The sequence below is a fragment of the Phacochoerus africanus genome, chromosome 2 (assembly GCF_016906955.1).
Source record: "Phacochoerus africanus isolate WHEZ1 chromosome 2, ROS_Pafr_v1, whole genome shotgun sequence".
NCBI classification, from domain to species: domain Eukaryota; kingdom Metazoa; phylum Chordata; class Mammalia; order Artiodactyla; family Suidae; genus Phacochoerus; species Phacochoerus africanus.
The window spans coordinates 221,060,246-221,082,255 of NC_062545.1; the positions used below are offsets into that span (position 1 = coordinate 221,060,246).

Genomic DNA, 22,010 nt, shown 5'->3' on the forward strand with positions numbered 1-22,010 from the left:
TCCAAGTCTTTCTTCTTTCTTCTTTTATTTCTTTGCAGAGTAGAAATTCCCTTTGTATTTCAGATGGCGCAGTCTGGCCTCATCCATGGCCTGGCCTTCTGGTTTGACGTGGCCTTTGTTGGATCTCTGTATGTATATACCCCTTCTTTGCCTACTCTATCTCATACCATTTTCTAATATCTGTCTTCATAACTTTAAAGTTTAAAAAAAAAAAAACAACTGGTGTTCCTATTGTCACTCAGTGATAATGAATCCAACTAGTATCCATGAGAATGCTGGTTTGATCCCTGACCTCACTCAGTGGGTTAAGGACCTGGTGTTGCTGTGACATGTGGTGTAAGTCACAGGGTGGCTCGGATCCTGTGTTGCTGTGGCTGTGGCGTAGGCTGGCAGCTGTAGCTTCGATTCAACCACTAGGCTGGAAAATTCCCTATGCTGTGGGTGTGGCCCTAAAAATGACAAAAAAAGAAACTAAGTTCAACAGCAGTGACATTTGCTTCTTTAGGTTTCCAGAAAATAAACACTGATGTTAATGATCCTTTTAGATTTTAGAGTGACACAAGAATAAGACAGGTTTTGTAGTTATATCAACTCTAGTTAATACTGTAAAACCTCTTCAGCCAATTGGATTGGGATTTGGAGGAGTGAGAGTGGGTCTGTTCTTTATCAAGCACCTTGTTCTTGTCCAAGTCCCTGGCTTTCCTTCCATCACACCTGGTGTAGAGCCTCCTGGGTCTGAGCAATACCTCAAACCATTCTTTCCCCTGTGTTGGTTCACAGCTTTCACTTTCACAATCTAGAATCCTTTTTCTTTTTCTTTAATGTAATTTTTATTTTTTCCATTATAGCTGGTTTACAGTGTTCTGTCAATTTTTTACTGAACAGCACGGTGACCCAGTTACACAAGTATACATTCTTTTTTCTCACATTATCATGCTCCATCATAAGTGACCAGACATAGTTCCCAGTACTACACAGCAGTATCTCATTCACTATCCATTTCAAAGGCAATAGTCTGCATCTATTAACCCCAAGCACCCCATCTATCCCACTCCCTCCCCATCCCCCTTGGCAACCACAAGTCTATTCTCCAAGTCCATGATTTTCTTTTCTGTGTAAAGGTTCCTTTGTGCCATATATTAGATTCCAGATGTAAGCGATATCATATGGTATTTGCCTCTCTCTGTCTGACTTACTTCACTCAGTATGAGAGTCTCTAGTTCCATCCATGTTGCTGCAAATGGCATTATTTTGTTCTTTTTATGTCTGAGTAGTATTTCATTGTGTATATATACCACATCTTCTGAATCCTTTTTCAGTAAACCAATGGGACCTAATCAAACTTACAGACTTTTATGTAGCAAAGGAAACCATATTAAAAAAAAGACAGCCTATGGAATGGGAGAAAATAGTTTCAAATGTTGCAACCAACAAAGGCTTAATCTCCAAAATATACAAGCAATTTATACAACTCAACAGCAAAAAATAAAAAAAATAACAATCCAATAGAATCCTTTTTCAGTGATCAGGAAGGCAGATGCCACTAATGCTAATTATAACATTAGGTCCTACCTGTGCACTCCTTTCCCTGCTACAGGAAAGGTGTGAAAGTTGTGAGGGCAAAGAGGAGAAAGACCACCTACAAGTTGACTGTCAGTGTTTGGTATTCCTTTCAGGGCTGTGCCACTCCTATGCCCCCAGAGTTTCTACTGTCCTCCTGACCTCCCTACTCCCTTCCCAGGCTTCTCCATGTGCCCCACCTTGCAGTGAAGGTTTGTGTGGGTCACATGACCAGGCAGAAGGAGAACTTTGACAATACACTCTTATAAAAGCATCTCCATTTCTTATAAAAACATCCAGGCTTTACAGGGCATCTAATGAGAAAGAAGGATCCATGGGTCTATGATAAAGCTCAGGGGGCTGGGGGGCTGTGGCTGGGGGTGGGAGCGGTGTCTGGGTAGGGGGATCCCTGGAAGCCTTGTCTGGGCTGATAGTCAGAAAGAAAATTATGTGCAAGTCATTCCTATTCCACAGCATGTATATTCAAGGAATCCATGCATCTATTTATCAAACTTGTCCCCACCAGCATCCCAAGTTAAGTCAGTGTGTTTCTGCACGGACAAGGGAGATAAGCTTGAAGGACCTGCTTCAAGGGGGAAATTTCTTTGAAGTGAAATGCTTTATTTTAAAAAGGTCTAGAACATTTGCATTGTACTCCATATTATAGCTGGGTATATATTTTGATATGAAATGGTTTGTATTACTTAGCAGTTATATAAAATGTCCCCCCAAAATCTTCAAGTCAAAATGTACCCTCTAGGAATTAACCCCCACTCAATGTGCCCCTTACTTCTTCTGAGCCAAGGACCGCTGCCTAACCCCAGGACAAGTGACCTTGGCATTTAAAGTAATAGCAAGGTATTCTTACTTCTTCATATGAGGTGAAGAACTTTAACTTACACATACACACACACACACACACACACACACAATGTCTGGGCTAGAAGTATAGTAGAAGCCATCTGCCCCAGTAGTTTATCTTGCTTCCAGAAACCCCATCAGAACCTCTGAACAGGTTAGCATGAGATAGTAAAAGCCCACACTCCAGACTTCTCACCCTGCCAAACTTTTCCAACAAATCAGTTCCCAACTTAACTCTGTTATTGTGGGGCTTCTAGTGAACTTTGATGTGGACACACAGGTTGATAGAGTGATCAAGTCCCTGAGTTTGAAGTGTTGTTGTCTAGACTTAGTAGGCTACTCCACACACTGCTCTTGGGACAGTACCCAGCACATAGTAGCTGCTCAGTAATGGGTATCTGTGTATGTATAACTGATTCACTTTGCTGTACATCTAAAAGTGACACAACATTGTAAGTCAAGTATACTCCAATAAAAAAATTTTTAATGTGTTCCCCAAGTTACTAACAATGAAAATCACTTATCAGCCTACTCCCCAGTTCAATCCATTAATACGGGCCTGGAGCCTACTTGGCTTTTAACTCTTTCCTTGCCCCACAGGGTAACGGTTTGGCTGTCAACAGCCCCCACCGAGCCTCTGACTCACTGGTATCAGGTGCGGTGCCTTCTTCAGACTCCTCTCTTCGCTAAGGAAGGAGAGACCCTCTCAGGGAAGGTGCTGTTTGTGGCCAATAAGAGGTAAGCAAGAAAGTACTGGGTGCTGATGAGTGGGAGCAGGAGAAAGCCAGCAGGCCCCTGAGACTCCAATACAAGAAACAGGCAGTAGGCTCTACAAAGGCCTGACTGAGGTTGCACAGCTGCCCTCAGCTTCAAAGCCTGCTGGGCACACATCACCTTGCACTGAGCTTGGCAGGGAAGAGGGGCTTTGGATAAGTCAAGGGCAACATTCCCCACCTGACCAGAGAGGAAGGAATGACGTCTATCTGCTCACATGTACACTTGCCAAAGACTTGAATTGTCAAGTTCTCCAAATCCCACATCAGTTCCCTGGACTTACTTACATCTCTCTAGCCACACATCTCCAAATTTAGTACAGAGACATCGATCTGTATTGCAGGGGATAAAGCACTGCCAGGGCGGCATAGGCTGTGTCAAGCAGGACTGGCTGCTTCCCTCTGGTAATGGACTTCACAAGGTCTTTGCAGCAAATTTTTACTTACCTCATTTTTAGAATGCTTGATTTTCTTTCATCTTGTTGGAGCTTCTCCTGGGTGAACTAGCAGAGAAAGGTGTAGAGGAGCGGATCAAGGACTCTCAGGATATTAAGGGTCCTCAGAGGTCATCTCTTTCAACTCTCTTCCCTCCCTACTGCCCCCACCCCTGCTTCCTTGGGCCTGTGCTTGAGCACTCTAGTGACAACAAGCTCACCACCTCACCAATCAACCCTCTGCTTTAAAGGTATTTCCTTCATTACAAAAGCCACACATGCTCACATATAAATTGAAAACTTAAGGGAGTTCCCATTGTGGCTCAAAGGGTTAAAGATACAAAGTAGTTTCTGTGAGGGTGCAGGTTCGATCCCTGGCCTTGCTCAGTGGGTTAAAGATCTGTTGTTGCCACCAGCTGCAGCATAGATCACAGATGCAGGTTGGATCCAGTGTTTACTGTTGCTGTGGTGTAGGCTGGCAGCTACAGCTCTCATTCTACCCCTAGCCTTGGAACTTCCATATGCCACACGTGCAACCATAAAAACAAGGAGAAAAAAAAGAAACCTACAAAAGTGTTCAGAGTCAGCCACACTCCCACCCCTCACCCCATTCCACAGATATGAGCCCTTGATGGGTATTCTTTTCGGTGCTTTTCAGTATATGTACCAACAAATAATGTTGTTATGGAGTGGTTGTTGTGGTTCTATAAGAAGGTTACAATAGCTGTCTGCAGTTTGAGTTTTTACTTAGTGACAAATACCCAATCTGCATAGATAGGTCTGCTTTGTTCTTTTCATAGATGCATAACAGTCAAGCACATGGATATACCATAATTTCTTTTTTAAAAATCTTCCATTGACTAATATTTAGGTTGCCTCCAATTTTTTTTTGCCATTGCAAAAACAAAAATCTGTACTAAATATCCTTGAACATAGAGCTTACACAATGATATGAATATTTCTAAATTTCTACAGATGACTAGATATAGAAATGCTAGATCAGAGGGTATGTATATGCTACGATCTGACAGATCCTACTTTCTCAATGGCTGCTCCAATATCTACTCACACCAGCAATGAATAAGCAGGCTTATTTCTCCACATCTTTCCTGAAACTGGATGTTACCAGTCCCTATAGTTTTGTTTTCTTTTTTTTGTTTGTTTGTTTGTTTTGCCAATCTAATAGACTCCAAAATAAGTGTTTAAAGTTGTATCTGGTTGTTTCAGTTTCTAATTCTTTAATTACTGATAAGGTTAAGTCACTTTTTATATGGTCATTGGCTATTGACTACTTTCTTTTACTTTAGACACCTCCAATAATTAAAAAAATATTATTGCTGTTGATTCTCTATCTTCCTGTTGATTCTCATTGTTTAGTTTCTGAATCCAGAAGAAATATGTCTTTTCCAACCTCCAAATGGCAGTTGTTCAAGTATTAGAAGAGTCTTATCAAATATCCTCCTGGTATCATGTCCTTGGGCTAACATCCTCAAATTTTCCATTCTGTAAGAGTGATTTTGAAATAGTTTAAAATTCTAAGTCTTCCCCTTTGGAAATATCCAGCTTCTCAATGTTCGCTTTAAAATAGTTCTCCAAAGAACTACAGAACAGCATACGCGTTCTGATATGAGCTGGGTACAAAGGGACAATGACCATGGCCGTTTTGAGTACCCTACTTACAATAATGTAATTAAAGTTGAAATTAAGTTGGGAGCCATTTTATTTGAGTATTTAGGTAATTAAAAGCAAAAAGTGTATTTTTACGTGATCTACTTTTAAGTCATTTCTCCCTTCTCCTAGTATGCAACTGATTTTGTCAGCTTTGGTTCAAACTTTTGTATTTATTCTACTTGTGCATTCATATTGTTGTTTTTACATCCTTACTAGAACCAAAGGATTATTTATTTATTTATTTATTCATTCATTCATTCTTTCATTTTAATTTGGGGGAGTTCACTGGTGGTCTAGTCTTTAGGATTTGGTGATTTCACTGCCACAGCCTGGGTTCAATCCCTGGTCTGGGAACTGAGATTCCCACATCAAGCCGACACATGCCACAACCAAAAAAAAAAAAAATTTTTTTGATTGAATTGTAATTGATATATATCAATATATAATATATAAATTATATAAATTAGTATATGATATATCAATTATACTTCAGTTATATATTTATATAAGTACATAATATATATATTCTTTCTCAGATTCTTTTCCCTTATAAGTTATTACAAAATATTGAGTACAGTTCCCTGTGCTATACAGTTGGTTATCTATTTTATATATAGTAGTGTGTATATGTTAACACCAACATCCTAACTTATCCCTCTTTCCCCGTTTTCTCTTTGATAACCATAGATTTTTTCTATGTCTTGGGTATCTTTCTGTTTTATAAATAAGTTCATTTGTATCTTTTTATTTTAGATTCTACATATAAGCCATAGTATATGATATTTGTCTTTATCCAGACAGCTTAATTCACTTAGTATGATCATCTCCAGGTTCATCCATGTTGCTGCAGATGGCATCATTTTGTTCTTTTTTATGGCTAAGTAATATTCCATTGTATGTATGTACCACATCTTCTTTATACAATCCTCTGTTGGTGGACACTTAGGTTGCTTCCATGTCTTGGCTATTGTATGTAGTGCAGTAGTGGACATTGTGGTGCATGTCTCTTTTGGCATTATAGTTTTGTCCAGGTATATGCTCAGGAGTGGGATTGTTGAATTATGTTTTAACTCCTCTGTGTAGCATGTTGGTGATTCTTACCATTTTGTATCATTTGCAAATTAATGGGTAAATTTTTTTACTAAGCAAACAGGCTCGGGATATAAATCTTCCTTCAGAGTTTACATAGCCTAATCTATACCGTTTGGATCTGGTCATGGAAGGAGCTCAGAGTCCCTCTACCTGTGCACATATCTAGCCTATGTTCCTCCATCCAGGCCAGAGGAAATATGAACCAGCCTTTATCAAATGTAATTCCAGACAAGGTTAACCTCTAGTTTCACCCTCATAGCCCAGTCCAATAACCCTACCAAAAAGGGAAATGAAACTAACCAGACATGGCTATTACTGATCTTTAGTATCTTTAATGAAACTGCTCTATCTCTAGTTGTCATAACTTTCCATCTCCCTAAAAGGTGGTTTAATTTATTGAAAGATAATACTGTTATACAAAAGAAATATACAAAAAGGCTTACAATGGAATCTATCTCCCAATGCCAGACCCCATTCATTTCCTTCCTCCTCTATCATGCAGCTACTAACTGTTCCCTGCATATCCTCTTAGAGTTTCATTGTGGATATACAGTTAGAAAACACAATATTTGTAGGGAAATTTTCCCTCTGCTTTTATACCCAAATGGTAACATTTTATACCTGTTTTCTACATCTTAATGTTCTCACTTAACAATACATATCAAATGCATTTCCATATCAGTACATTAAGCTCTTTCTCTTTCCCTTTCTTAAGTTATTGTGTTTCTGCATCTTGGGCTTCTTTCATAAACATTATTCCCTCCTTCATAGAGGTGAGGGCTTTATTGCAGTTTTAAAAATTTGTAACAAAATGTTTGTTCACATTTTTCACTTTGTGCTGTCATTTATATAATTGCAATTTTTCATCTGTTAGTAAATTTTGCTAATGTTTTCTAGTAATTTCTTTGTATTGATGTTACGGTTGTTCATAGTCAAGTTAGTGGGACTTTTCTGGACAGCAGTTCACAAAAAAAAATTCCTGCGGTGCTGAGAGATGTAACAGTCTCCATGCTGTTCTCAGCTCACAGGCTCTCCTTCTGTGCTGCCAGAGTCATAGTGCTTCCTACAAGTATGACTCCTCTTTTGATTCTTTAGCTACTTCTGTATGTTCCAGTTTCAGAAGCATTTCTGCCCAATAGTCTTGCTCACCTCAATTCCTGCACATCATGTTACAGGGAATGAACTTCTCCATTTTGGGAAATGCCCTTCATCTTTAGATAGTGTATGTGTGAACACTTTCTGAAATGTGCTTCCCCTAGGCTCTCTTGCACCTCTTTGCAGTTTTCTTCTTTTCCCCACGTGGCTTACAACAATCTCAAGTGCTTTTGCAGCCCTTACAATGAAATTGGAGATGGCAGATGTGTCTTTCTCCCAGTTTTACAGAAAATGTGGTCTGTGGTCTGCAGTAGCCTTCTTCTTGTTTTGAGATGGCTTCTAGGAGGAAAAGTAGGAGATAATGACTTATGCCATTTTCTTTCCAGAAGTTCCCACTTTCTTCCCGAATCCTCATACACTGCCTGTCTAATAACTAGTTCTTTAAAAAATGCTCAGGAGGAGTAGACAGTGTCTGCCTGGAGTTTTGGACTTTGCCTTTTCTGCTTTGTGCAAACTAACATTCATTTGCTTTCAAATACCTATATTTAAGGTATCTTAGAGTGTAATTAGGTGAGCAAATTTAAATCATTTTATTCTCCCATTCCTTTTTTTCTAACGCATCTTGGGTTTCATCTTTATCAGCCATGTTTCTCTACCTTCCTTTCCTTTGTTCCCCTAGTAGGCAAGAAGGAAGCAAACCATCTCCCCACACCTGCTTTATGACTCCTAGAATTCCTGCAAGCATCCACACCTTTATTATGGCCTCATTACTGTTATTTGCCTAAATGTGAGCTCCCCAAAAAGAGGGCCCGAGTCTTATTCTGTTGTGTCCCTCCTTGCTTAATATATTCTAGAGATTCAGCAGTGATGTAGGAATGACTACCTGAATGATGGAGTCATAAGCTGATGGTCCCTTTCTGATTAAAACCTTAGTTTGGCACAATTGAAAGAAGATGCTGAGATATCTTGGAAATGGAGTGCTTTGCAGGATGAAGAAAGGGAGTAAATTCATCTTATTAGACCAATACCCCTGTGGAGTGAAAGAGAGTAGGTTTTGGAGTCTGTATATATCCTGGTTCTATCCAGTCTCTTCTACCAGTTGGTACCTGAGTGATTTGGTACAAGTTAATGAATCTCTCCAGCACCCAGTTTCCTCATTCATCATCTCTAAATAGAATTTATAATTGTCTCACTAGGATTTTGCAGACATTACATGAGAAAACATAGAAGAGTAATTAACACATAGTAGGTCCTCAGTAAATCTTATTTCCATTTCCTCTTCATTTGTTTTCTTTCTTACTCTTATTCTATCTCATCATATTTTTTTTTAAATCTTAAAACTGTTTCCCTTGGTATTTTCTACAAACCTCAGCACTTCCTTAATGTTAGGGTTTTCACACCATTTTTTCAGTAAGGTGCTACCTCCTTTCTCTGCCTTAGATAGATTCTCCCCCTCCCTTCTCCTCAAATATTCTTTTAAACTCTGACCTCCTGGGAGGACTCCCTGTGCAACTACACTGGTGTGACAATGACTGCCCTTTTCTTCCCCACTGGGAACATTTGTGATTGTATTGTTAGCATTTTATTTCTGTCAACCTCCCATCATCCTTGAGCTGTCATTTGTTTTGCTGATTTGGACAATAAAAGAGAATGCCTCTTCATTATGAACTTCATGAAATTTATATCCCTAAGTTCACCGAAATCATCTCCAAACTTTATGTGCACCTATGAGTAAAACGCTTTTAATCAGATGAATGTACTACAGTAATAATAAGAGAAATTACAAAACTAAGTGCTCCCAATAGATAGATACATAGAGAGGCAGAAACATTTATGGATGTATACTTATACTGTATATATACACACATTGCATAAACGTGTCTGTGTATATGTATATACACATGTAGAAATTCACATAGCGTGCATTCTATAAGGCACACAAAAATAGAAAAAGAATGAATTGAAAAATAAATATGGCTGATTGTTGGATCTAGCTCAGATGCTTATCCTGTGCCAATATGTTTTGAGACATAATTTAAAAATTTCGGATCCCTAGGAAGCTCTGCTTTACCGAGGTGTGCTGCCAGAGAGGTTGGCTTGCAGAGAGTTTGAGGAGTTTTGTGGTTTATCAAACTAGAAGACATGCTGACCAAGGAATTAAAGCCCCGGAGGCTTCAAGTGCTGCTCCTAACACTCATCATTAAACTGCTCTACCTCGGACTTGAGCTGAGATGAAATCCCTCACTATGTATAGTTTTCTAAGGTACCTCCATACTGTTCTCCATAGTGGTTGTACCAGCTTACATATATGTGTAACTGGGTCACCATGCTGTACAGTAGGGAAAATAAAAAAAAACGTATTGGGGAAATAAAAAAAAAATTAGAGGCTAAAAAAAAAAGAAATCTCTCACTAGCTTTGTATTTGGGCAGCTGCATCAGAAGGAATTACAGTGGGGAGCTATTGTGCCCAATCGGGTACAATAAAGTAATGGTATTGCTAGGGCAGCTTTAAGCCGCAGTTCTTTGTTCTACAGTGTTACTCAGATTCTTCTGGCTCTGACCCATGTGTCTATCTCATGGTTGGTATTCCCAATAACATTTTACCACATTCTTTAAGACATAATCAGAGTCTTACTAAACCATCCCACTTGAGCCAAACCTGGGGAATTCAGGTGAACATAATAGATACCTTAACAATAAATTGGTGATTAGAACCCAGCATTTATCTAGTGAGTTCATGAGTGCTTAATATATATTTGATACATGACTGTATTACTCTCCTAGAGCTGCTATAACAAATTACCACAAACCAAGTGGCTTAAAACAACAAAAATTTATTCTCTAACAATTCTGGAGGCTAGAAGTCTGAGATCAAGATGTCAGCAGGTCTGCATTTCCTTAGAAGGCTCCAATGAAGACGCCCCCTGGTGTCCTTCAGCTTGTCATGGTGCCTGGCAATCCTTGGTCTCCCTTGTGGCTGCATCCATCCAGTCTCTGCCTCTGTCTTCACTTGGCTTCTCTGTGTCCTCTCTTCTTATAAGGTCACCAGCCACTGGATTTGAGGCCCACCCTAGCCCAGTGTGACTTCATGCATCCAAATAAGAGCCCAAACACAGGTACGAGGGGTTAGCACATGAACATACAGGTTGATGGGACACAATTGAATCCACTCTAACAACTCACTGAAGAAACTAAAATAGCAGTTCAATGTTTTCTTCCACATCCCAGTATACCATTCCACATCCTTTCAGGGGCATAGTCAAACCTCTTTGAAGAGCACTGGTCCAGAGTCCATGCCTACTGAGGTTCTCATTCCTCCCTTTATCTCTCCGTCAATCCTCAGAGACTTGGGCCATCTTGTTCCCAAGCCTCCTGCCACTTCTGTGTCTCCATCCCATTCTTCCTAAATGGTCAGCACTGAGCCTGTCCTACTATTGCACCTTCCGTTTTCTCTAAGACGAAATGATCAGAATTAGCAACTTCTACAGTAATACACGTCCTATGTATATTGTTCTCAGGTTTCCAATATCTTCTTGAATATTACGAAGAAATGTTAGTATACAAATCAGTGACTTTGTATTCATTTCTTGAACTAAGTTATACCCCTACTTACATCACCTGCTCTGGCTGTGTAAGATTCAAAATGACTAAGTCTGGCACAGAACAAAGTTTTGTTTTTTTTAAAACACACATTGGCAAGTAACTGGTTCAGAAGAATCAATAGTTATTTAGAGTCCTGCAGACATGGTCTTGGAAGATCGTCCATTATTGGTTGCTTTATAAACCTTGCACATTAATTATTGAATTTGGAGTTGGCCTCTTTGAGCATCTTGGCATCAGCATGACACTTCTCCTGGAATAGAAAAGTGCATTCTTTTCCTGAAGTTTTAGGTGAGAACACATCTTCCTTTGTTTAGGTGAATCTCTGTCAAATCAGTGAACCTAAGCATCCCCTTACCTCATCCCTAACCACCACCCCAGCCCACCACACCTCATCCCACAAGCACAGAAGGGTTCCAGAAAAAAATTTGAGTTTTTCCCTGACCAAACTGAGCCGTGATACGACATGACATGAAGCTCTTTTTTCCTTCTGTTAGGGAAGATAGGACTTTGATGAGGGGTAAAGAAGAGGAGTAGGTTGGAAAAAGTGAATATAAAGTGGCAATTTTACCATATCTAGCATCTGAAAAAGAGCCTTGCTGAAGACCCCACAGCAAGAACATGCTAATTGACCTTCCCAGGCATAGGGGGAACCATTCAGTTTTTAGTTGTGAATACATGTACATCCATAAACACACACATTTGCAGAGCTCAGTATACTCAATTTCTGCTTTAAGTGCCATTAATTGCTTTAAGTATTGTGAGGAAGGTGTCTTTCATTTGGCAAAATGTGTCAGTGTGTCCCTCCCTGACCTGTTTACCAGGCTGACACCCCTGCATTTCTATGATTCCAGCCAAGGCTGCTCCCTCCTAAGGAGCTCACTCTCAGTGTCTAGTTCTCCTCCAACCTGCCTTCAAGTAAACCATTGGACATGAGTATGATGGAAGAAACATTTTAAAAGCAAAAAAAAAAAAAAGTTCCAAGTTAGATGAGATGAATAAAAAAGGATCAAAATACATGATTTTTTTTTTCTTTTTAGGGCCACACCTGTGGCATATGGATGTTTCCAGGCTAGGGATTGAATCAGAACCATAGCTGCCAGTCACAGCCACAGCCACAGCAATGCAGGATCTGACTTGCATCTTCAACCTGCACCACAGCTCACAGGTATGCCAGATCCTTAACCTACTGAGTGAGACCAGGGATCAAACGCACTTCTTCGTGGTTATTAGTTAGGTTCGTTACCACTGGTCCACGACGGAACTCCCAATTATATTTATTTATAATTAATATTTATTGTATGGTTGTCTTCCTCTTCTTTTTTTTTGTCCTCCCAAACATCTAAACCAGTAACCTTCTTGAGTTACTGGTTTCACAGAATCTGACGTGATATTTAAACCTGTGCAGGCCACTATTGGTAATGATAAGGGGAGGTTTCTATCCCTTACTGATTTCTGCAATTTAAAAAAGAAGCCTAGTTATCAAGGAAATTTAAATGATAACAATAGCATTTTAATCTCAAACATTTAAATATTAAGGATTGAAAAAGTGTTAATGAAATTAACACTTCTCTATTTTATAGGTGAGGGAAGGGATTTGTTGCACTTTCTGGAAGACATTTTAAATATGTCTTACATGCTTTAGCCTGGAGAATCTAAGAATTTATTCCAAAATAAATAATCCCAGATAGAACATAAAGAGGTATTACAAGAATGCCTTTGGCAGCAGAATTTCTCTTATAAAACCAGATTTTTGTTACCATAAGTAATAATATTTTACTATAAAAATATAAATATTTAATAATGGGGACTTAGTAAATAAATTGTGCACATTATACCTACATAATGTTCATTGGAAAATACATTATCAAGAATTATAGGATAAATGCTTGCTAGTATTAAATAAAATAAGGAAATGTGAAGGAGTATTTCAGCATCATTTTGCTAAAATTTTACATTTATAAGAATATAGAGGGAAAATACATAGAAGGGGAAATATTCTACAGTGTTAGTTGAAAGAATCTTTATCTAGTAATATTATGGATTATGTTATTTTATATCTGTTTTTCCTTATTTTTCTTTGGTAAATATGTCACACTTTATTAACCAAAAGAAATACATATATTCTTGAGAATGACTAATAAAAATCCTAGACACATAGCCCCTTCGGGTTAGATATCATATGTCATATTACTTGTTATTATTAGCCACTTCTTTTCACTGTAATTGCATAAGTTTCCATCTGCAGGCTCTTAAAATCAATCATATTTGTTAGCTGTTTTACATCAGTCTGGGATTTTAACTTAGGCAATTCTCCCATGATTAAGATCGTTTTGGTACCTCAGTGGTGACCAATAAAGGGTCTCTGCTCCTCAAAACCATTTCTGTCATTGATATTGGTAAAGTTTTTTTTAAAATCATTTAACCAACTAGAAATAACCATTACTTTTGTATTATTTAGCCCAAGAAATTATAGCTATAAAATTCTTGTAACAGTTTGCAAACAAACCAGTCTTCAGTTGTCTCTACTAATATTAATAGGATCAAATAAACACAACAGACATTTGTAAAATGCCAAACACATACTCTTAAAACCCTTATGAAGTTGGTATGCATAGAAGATGCCCTAAAGGTATGTGACTAGCTAACACCAGCATTGCGAGATGATGTGTTGGGGTTTTTTTCTGCCTTACAGACAGAGCTATGACATTCAGATTGTGGCGCTGGTAAACCAGACGGGCTTCAGGTCTGGAAACACCCTGGATTTAAAGAATCCCTTCTTTAGGTAAGACATGCCCTCATCCATTTTACACCTACATATATAAAATCTCAGTTGACCATATGACTAGATAAAGAGGTTTAGGATAATTCATCTTTCCTAAAAGGAGAAAAAGCATCTATTCTTCCTTAGGAGACTTGGATCCTAATATGGAGTTTAGTGTTTTATGTTCCATGAGACAGAATTCAATATATAACAATCTGATCCTGAAACAGACAGCACCAGAGAGTCCCACAAAGTGAATTCTCCTTCCAGCTGAGCTGTAATGAGCTGTGTGACCTCAGGCAAAGTCACTTTCCTTCTGGCGTTTGGTTTTCTCATCTGCACAGTGTGGAGTTTAAAGAGGATCTCCTTTGACCTTCACTCACTGTAGGATGATTTTATGTGGCAGTTATTCCAATGCACCTAAAACATGAGTCCCTTTAAAGTACATTTTTTGAGATTTTTTTGAGATTAGGTAAGTCAGGACATAACTCTCTTTGGAAGCTATGCAGATTTTGTCTAATACAAAGAACTTGCCACAATGAGTTGGAAGCAACAACTGTTTCGGGAAAAACTCCCCATCTTTATACATATTCAGTATGAGCCAATTAAAAATCCATACCTGAAATCAACCACATGAATAAAACCACTGGACACTGTCACTCTTGACTTTCTTATTAAAAAGTGACTTTCCCTCATATTATAATATCTCCCCAAGGCTTTAACTCAAAAGCGTAGTGTCTAGATAGTATTGAAAAGCTTGAAGAAAAGACAAAACTCAGGAAACCAAAACCAAGTATTTTTTGGCAGAGATGGGAAAGTGAAATTTTGACCTTGACGCAGGGATGGAAAAAAAAAAAAAAAAAGCAAGGCTGCAATTGTGTATCTTGTGTGCAGGCTGTCACACATGGTATGAATCTTTGAAACCTATTGTCAATTAGGGATATAGATCCGTCTCTAATTCTGAGGGAAGGGAGAAACCCTCACTTGCATACCTCTGCACTGTCCTGTCTTGTAAACCAAAGGACACTAGGTTGTGGCCTCCTTGGGGATAGGCTGACTACTCACAGTACTATTGAATCTGGAGAGAGAGCTCTGCGGTATCCTGTTACCAAGTCCCACTAAGGGAAGCCAGGACCCAAAGTGTCCTATTGAAACTCAAGACCTTAATCAAGCACACCCACTTCCCAGACTTCTGAGCCTCAGGCTGGCTTATCTGCCCCCCTCCCCCATCACTCAAAGAGCCCTATGCAGACACCACTTTTAGGGCCACCTGGATGGCTCTATCTCAATTATTTTATTTGTCTGAACCTCTCCCCCATACCTTGAGCACAAGATCTTGCTGGCTGCCATTTGTAATGCCGTGTTACATAATAGGTGCTGGACAAATGTTGGATGAATGAGTGGTTGGACATGGCCCCATGGCACCCTCAGTGGGTCCTAAAAGGACTGTGACCGAGATGCCATGGCCCAAAGAACATTTAATCTTTCATGCTGGTTCCTCAAGCCAAGTCTCTCATACCAGCTTCTCACAAAACAATTTGATCTTTCTTCCTCCACAATAACAAAGTTCCCTTGATTCTGTCAAGTTAAATATTGCTCTCTTTTGTACATTTTTTCCCAGTTTATTAAGTAATTACTGTATGTCAGGCACTCTTCTCAGTGCTAGAGTATAAGAGAGAATGAGACAGGTACAAAGTTCCTGGTCTCCTGATTGGATGTCTCCCAACAGACATCAGGAAAGAAAACAAGTAATTTCAGATGGTGGTAACTTTTCTAAAAAAGATAAACAGAATAATGTCTACCTGATTTCAATAATTACCATGGGAGTTCCTGTCGTGGCTCAGCGGAAATGAATCTGACTAGTATCCATGAGGACACAGGTTCAATCCCTGGCCTCCCTCAGTGGGTTAAGGATCCAGTGTTGCTGTGAGCTGGGGTGTAGGTTGCAGATGCAGCTGGGATCTGGTGTTGCTGTGGCTGTGGTGTAGGCCAGTGGCTACAGCTGCAATTTGACACCTAGCCTGGGAACCTTCATATGCTGTGAGTGCGGCCCTAAATAGACCCAAAAAAAAAAAAAAAGAATTATTATGAAGCTACAGTAGTCGAAGTAGTGAGGCACTGATGAAAGGATGGAATGTATGTGGGTGGAATGGAATAGAGATCAAACAGCAAAGTCACAAAGGCAACTCAATCGAAAAATAATAGTCTCTCAAAAGTGGTGCTAGGTTGATTGGATATCAATATGCAATGAAGAAAAAAAAACCCTTCCCTTTATATTTCACACCATCTCTAAAAATTAACTCAAAAGGGATCCTAGATTAAAATGTAAAGGATAGAAGAAAATCTTTGTGACCCTGAATTAAACAATTTCTTAGCTATGAAAGCCAGAAACACAATTCATAAAAAGTGAAAAAGAATCCATTGTACTTTGTCAAAATTAAGCATAAATGAAAAGATATTCCCAAATGGGGATGAAAATATTTGGAAATCATGTGTCAAGGGGGGGAAAATCTACCATCCAAAATATAAAAAGAAGGTGTGATATGAAAATAATAAGAAAGTAATGATTTTTTAAAGAACAAAGGATCTGAAAAGATACATCATCAAAGAAGATTATAATAGCAAATAAGCACGTGAAGGGAGTTCCCAGTTATGGCTCAATGGTAATGAAACTGACTAGTACCCATGAGGACATGGGTTCAATCTCTGGCCTCGCTCTGTGGGTTAAGGATCTGGCATTGCTGTGGCTGTGGCATAAGCTCTCAGTTGTAGCTCTAATTCAACTCCTAGTCCAGGAACTTCCATATGCCAAGGGTGTGGCCCTAAAAAGACCAAAGAAAAAGTTTATCATTAGTCATTAGGGAAAATGCAAATTATAACCATAATGACATACCACTACATACCTATTAGAATGGCTAAAATAAAAATTCTGAAAATACCAAGTGCTAAGGAAGATGTGGAGCTACTAGAACTCTCATTCATTGCTGTTAGATATACAAAATGGTACAACCACTTTGGGAAACAGTTGGACAGTTTCTTCTGTAGTTATACATTCCCTAACATTATCACCAGCAATCCCACTCTTGAGTATTCATACAAGTGAAATGAAAACTATATTTGAATGTTTATTATAGCTTTATTTATAATCATCAAAAGCTGGCAATAAGTGGCATGTCTTTCCAATGCAGACTGAATAACCAAACTGGTCCATCTATGCAAAGGAGTAATTTTCAGCAATGAAAAGTAATGAAGTACTGATACATGTAATAACACAGTTGAGTCTCAAATATATTATGCTAAGTGAAAAAAGCCAGACTGAAAAGGCTACATACTATATGATTCCATTTCTATGACATTCTGACAAAGGAAACACTGAGATACAGAAAACAGATCCAAGCTGGGATTGGGAGAGGGTTGACTCTAAAGGGAGTATAGGAACATTGTGCAGTGTGAGGGAACTTTTCTGTCTCAGTTGTAGTCGCAGAAGTATGTCTGTATCCATTTGTCAAAACATGCAAAACTATCTGTAAGAAGGGTAAAACTTTACTGAATCTATAAAAGTATTTTAATCATATGAAAACTTACAAGAATAAAAAAGGGATAGCAGAAAACAAAAGAACAGAGTGATGAGCTTGACAGTGGCAAGGCCAGGTGTTGGGGGAGGGGTGTTGTTTACTTGAGGTGATCTCTGAGGCCTCTTGGAAGAGGTAGCTGCTGAGTGGAGATGCCAAGGTCAGGAGGGAACCAGCCTGGGCAGCTGTGTGTGCAGAGCCTTCTGCAAAAGAAGGGGAAGGACAAAGACCAAAGGCAAAAGGAGCCTATTGAATAGCCAGAAGAGAGAGGAATAAGTCAGTGCTTAGTCTTTGCTGTAAACCTAGAAAAAAAGAAAAAGTTCTTTCAGTGAACAAAAATCTGGATCATCATTTCAGATCTGAATTTAGGCTATGCATAATCAAACTTACTAAATATAGTGGGTAAATATAGATCTGAGGCTGCCCATAAAACTCCAGGGAAGGGCATGGGCTCAGGAAGAGGGAAGGGGGAGGGGTTGAATGCACAGCCACTTGCCTGTGGCTTTGGATCTGATGGAACTTATTTACTCAGTGTCACAGAGTCACCTTCTCTGTTTTAGGTTTCCTTAGAAGATAGTGACAAGCCAAGCCATTGGAAATGAAGGCCTGAGAAGTCCCTTGATAGCCACCTTCATCCTTCATGTTCCAAATATGCATTCTAAATTTTACAAAGATGTTTCGGTTTATTTAAATTCCTTTTTTTATTTTTCTCCTAACTTCAAAATGTGCATCTTAATTTTGACAAATCTATTTCTTGGTGCTTCTTTACCTGGACTGGTCTTTTACAGCTTTCTGCATGTAGCAAAAGAATAATTTTCTGATTTTGGTTTATTTTTTTGTTTGTTTGTTATATTAGTCAAGCCAACAGCACTGCTTTGATTTTTGAAGGCTTTAGAAAAGATATTTAACACAATCCTACCTCATGTTTAGAATTATGCGTATGTATGACATGACATAAAAGCATGAGATTTTCTGTTTGCAATTTTAATCTGTTTTTGCAAATATTTTCAAGAATTCAACAGCTAGTGCCCAGCTCAGCTATGTGTTAAAGAATTTTTGCCTTATTCATGTCATGGAATAATACGACGTCAGGCACGTTCTTCATTGGCAATATTTGATGACTCCGTGTGTAGTTAAGAAAGACGGAACCTTTGTCAGTTCCTCTTAGGTTTATAATAAAAATGTACAGTGGGAGAAACAGTGAATCCTTTCCTTTACTTCAAGACATTTGTTATATGTCACACTTTAAACAGTGATGAAAGATGATCTTTCCAAAGAGTGGATTTTCCCCTGGCCCAAACATCCTTATAAAAATGGATTTCACATCAGCACCACAATCTAATGAAGCTCAACAGGCAAGCTGCTTTCTCTGTAGGGGAAACTGGACATAGTCGCATCAGTCAGTCAGTCACCCACAGCCGGCAGCTTTCCACGCTGGTGCTTTCACTCCGTCTGGACACTCAGTTTGAAATAGCCTCCCCCTTCTATCCATTCCAACAATCTTACAGCCCTGCAAGCCTTCCTCACAACACAGGCTCCCAAGAGGGTCTCTCTAAAAGGACACTTTGCTACCTTTTCTGTGTCTCCTGTCCTCCTTGACGATCCCTTTCTGGTAGTGTCGTATCATTTATACCCTGAACAAACACAAATCTTCCTTTTCTGTTAACTAGTTCTTTGTGGATGGGATCTGAGAACAATTGCCTTTTTTTTCTTTCTTTCTTTCTTTTTTTAACCTGAAACATATGGAAGTTCCTAGGCTAAGGCTCGAATCAGAGCTGCAGTTACTGGCATTTGCCATAGCCACAGCAATGGCAGATGTGAGCCACATCTGTGATCTATGCTGCAGCTTGCAGCAATGCCAGATCCTTAACCCACAGAGGAAGGCCAGGGATTGAACCCACATCCTCATGGATACTAGCTGGGTTCTGAACCTGCTGGGCCACAATGGCAATTCCCCAATTCACTTTTTAATTTTCCACAATGCCTAAGAGTACACCTAATGCATGGAGGGTGCTCAGTAAATGTACACTGAGAAAATAAATTTATCCTGAAGTTAACAGTGGCTAGACAGAAACACAGATCAGTGGAACCACATAGATAGGCCAGAAATAAACCCAAGCACCTACAGGCAACTAATCTATGACAAAGGAGGCAAGAACATACAATGGAAGGAAGACAGCCTCTTCAAAAGTGGTGCTGGGAAAATTGGACAGTTACACATGAAAGAATGAAATTAGAACATTCTCTAATATCATACACAAAAATAAACTTAAAATGAATTAAGGATCTGAATGTAAGGCTAGATACTATAAAACTCCTAGAGGAAAACATAAGCAGAACACTCTGACATAAATCACAGCAATATCTTGTGTGATCCACCTCTTAGAATAATGAAAATAAAAACAAAAATAAACAAATGGGACCTAATTAAATGTAAAAGCTTTTGCATGGCAAAGGAAATCATATACAAAATGAAAAGACAACCCACAAAAATGGGAGAAAATCTTTGCAAGCAAAGCAGCCAAGGGATTAATCTCCAAGATATACAAACATCTCATGCAGCTTTATATTAAAAAAAAACTCAATCAAAAAATGGGCAAAAGATCTAAATAGACATTTCTCCAAAGAAGACAGACAGATGGCCAAAAACACATGAAAAGATGTTCCATATCACTAATTATTAGAGAAATGCAAATCAAAACTACAGTGAGGTACTCCTCACACCAGTCAGAATAGTCTTCATCAAAAAGTCCACAAACAATGCTGAAAGAGTGTGGAGAAAAGAGAACCCTCCTACACTGTTGGTGAGAATGTAAATTGATACAACCACTATGGAAAACAGTATGGAGGTTCCTCAAAAAACTAAAAATGGAACTACCATCTCATCCAGCAATCCCACTCCTGGGCGTATATCCAGAGAAAACCATAATTCAAAAAGATATATACACCCAATATTCGTCGAAGCACTATTTACAACAGCCAAGACATGGAAGGAAGCAACCTAAACATCCATTGACAAATGAATGGATAAAAACATGTGGCACATTGGAGTTCCTGTTGTGGCTCAGCGGAAATTAATCTGACTAGAATCCATGAGGACGCAGGTTCAATCCTTGGCCCTGCTCAGTGGGTTAGGGATCTGGCATTGCTGTGAGCTGCGGTGTAGGCCAGCAGCTACAGCTCTGATTCTATCCCTAGCCTGGGAACCTCCATATACCATGGGTTCAGCCCTAAAAAGATTAAAAAAAAAAAAAAGTAAATCCTGCATTACAGAAACACAATATGGCCGTAGCCACTGCCTCCACCCACAGCCAGGGCAAACATTCATAATCAATCCCTACACTCTTTCCCACCAAACCCTGAAGTAGCCTCACAGTCCTTCTCAGCCTGTTGCTCCAGGAAGCCCTTATCAGTCTATACAGGTGGCTCTACTTTTTTTTTTTCTTAGGGCCACACGAAGGCTTATAGAGGTTCCCAGGCTAGGGGTCGAATCGAAACTATAGCAGCCAGTCTACAGCCACAGCAATGCCAGATCCTAGCCATTTCTGTGACCTACACCACAGTTCACAGCAATGCCAGATCCTCAACCTGCTGAGTGTGGCCAGGGATCGAACCTATGTTCTAATGGATGCTAGTCGGATTCATTTCCACTGAGCCATGATGAGAACTCTGCAGGTGGGCACAAGAGATGAAACACATGACATTTAATAATTCAAAAAATTGCTATTATTTCCTAGTCTTTGAACAGTCCTGAAGATCTATAATATTTATAAATTTGAAATTTGGCTGAAGCACAATTTTTTTGGCTGAGCCTAGGCATACAGAAGTTCCTGGGCCAGGGATTGAACCCACACCACAGCAGTGACTACACTGAATCCTTAACTGCTAGGCCACCTGGGAATTCCCTGATGCACAAATTTGATACAGGACCATGCTACAAGATGGGTGTGAAAGGGCGTCTTTTTGTCAATAACTCAGGGATAAATCTCCATGAAATCAAAAACTATGCTGAGTAATTCCTTAAAAATTGTTTGTCATCATCATCACCTTATTTTTAGAAATGTAAGTTCTTGAGAAGTGTTACTAAACAAATGATGTAGAGTTTATTTTAATGGAAGAATGTAGTAACTTTAGTACTTATTCTAGTTCTATTATTTATAAAATTCTTAGGAACCAAGGGAGATGACTTGTGTTAATCTGCTGTGTGGTGTGGGGAAATTACTATAGTAGTTGCATATTTGAAGGTGACCTCAAAGCTTGTTCCTTGGGAATATCAAGAGTAGATTTTGAATTTAGGGGAACCTTAGAAACAGTCTTTCAGGAGGCCATCTAGCTAAGACAAGGCCAGAACCCTGGGGACTTGTAACAAGTAGGTGAGGAGCTGGTGTTAGGAGTTGCTCTGATATAACCAGCATGATGGGGGCTGCAACCAGGACAGCTGTGGGACTGGGAAGTAGCGCAAGCTAAGGAGCTCCAGGACATCCACCAGGCAGTTACTGTTAAGGTTAAATTGTGCCTGTGACTGAAGTAACACAAGACCCTGACTGGAAATATACAGTAACTTTACCATGTCACAGAACTAGACATC

At 39.2% G+C, this 22,010-nt stretch overlaps 1 protein-coding gene across 2 annotated transcripts in view; it reads left to right on the forward strand.

Annotated features, from left to right (window-relative positions):
• Positions 1–18,627, forward strand: part of LOC125120029 (histone-arginine methyltransferase CARM1-like) — a 267,252-nt gene extending 248,625 nt beyond the window's left edge. Inside the window, exons 10-13 of one of the 2 annotated variants that reach the window (XM_047767702.1) lie at positions 39–128; positions 3,022–3,159; positions 13,782–13,871; positions 17,983–18,627. In XM_047767702.1, the coding sequence (XP_047623658.1) occupies positions 39–128; positions 3,022–3,159; positions 13,782–13,871; positions 17,983–17,992 (328 nt within the window). In that variant the 3' untranslated portion in view covers positions 17,993–18,627. Of the gene's footprint in view, positions 1–38; positions 129–3,021; positions 3,160–13,781; positions 13,876–17,982 lie in introns of those variants that run through there. The other variant, XM_047767704.1, reaches the window with a different exon arrangement.
• Positions 18,628–22,010: the final 3,383 nt, after the last annotated feature.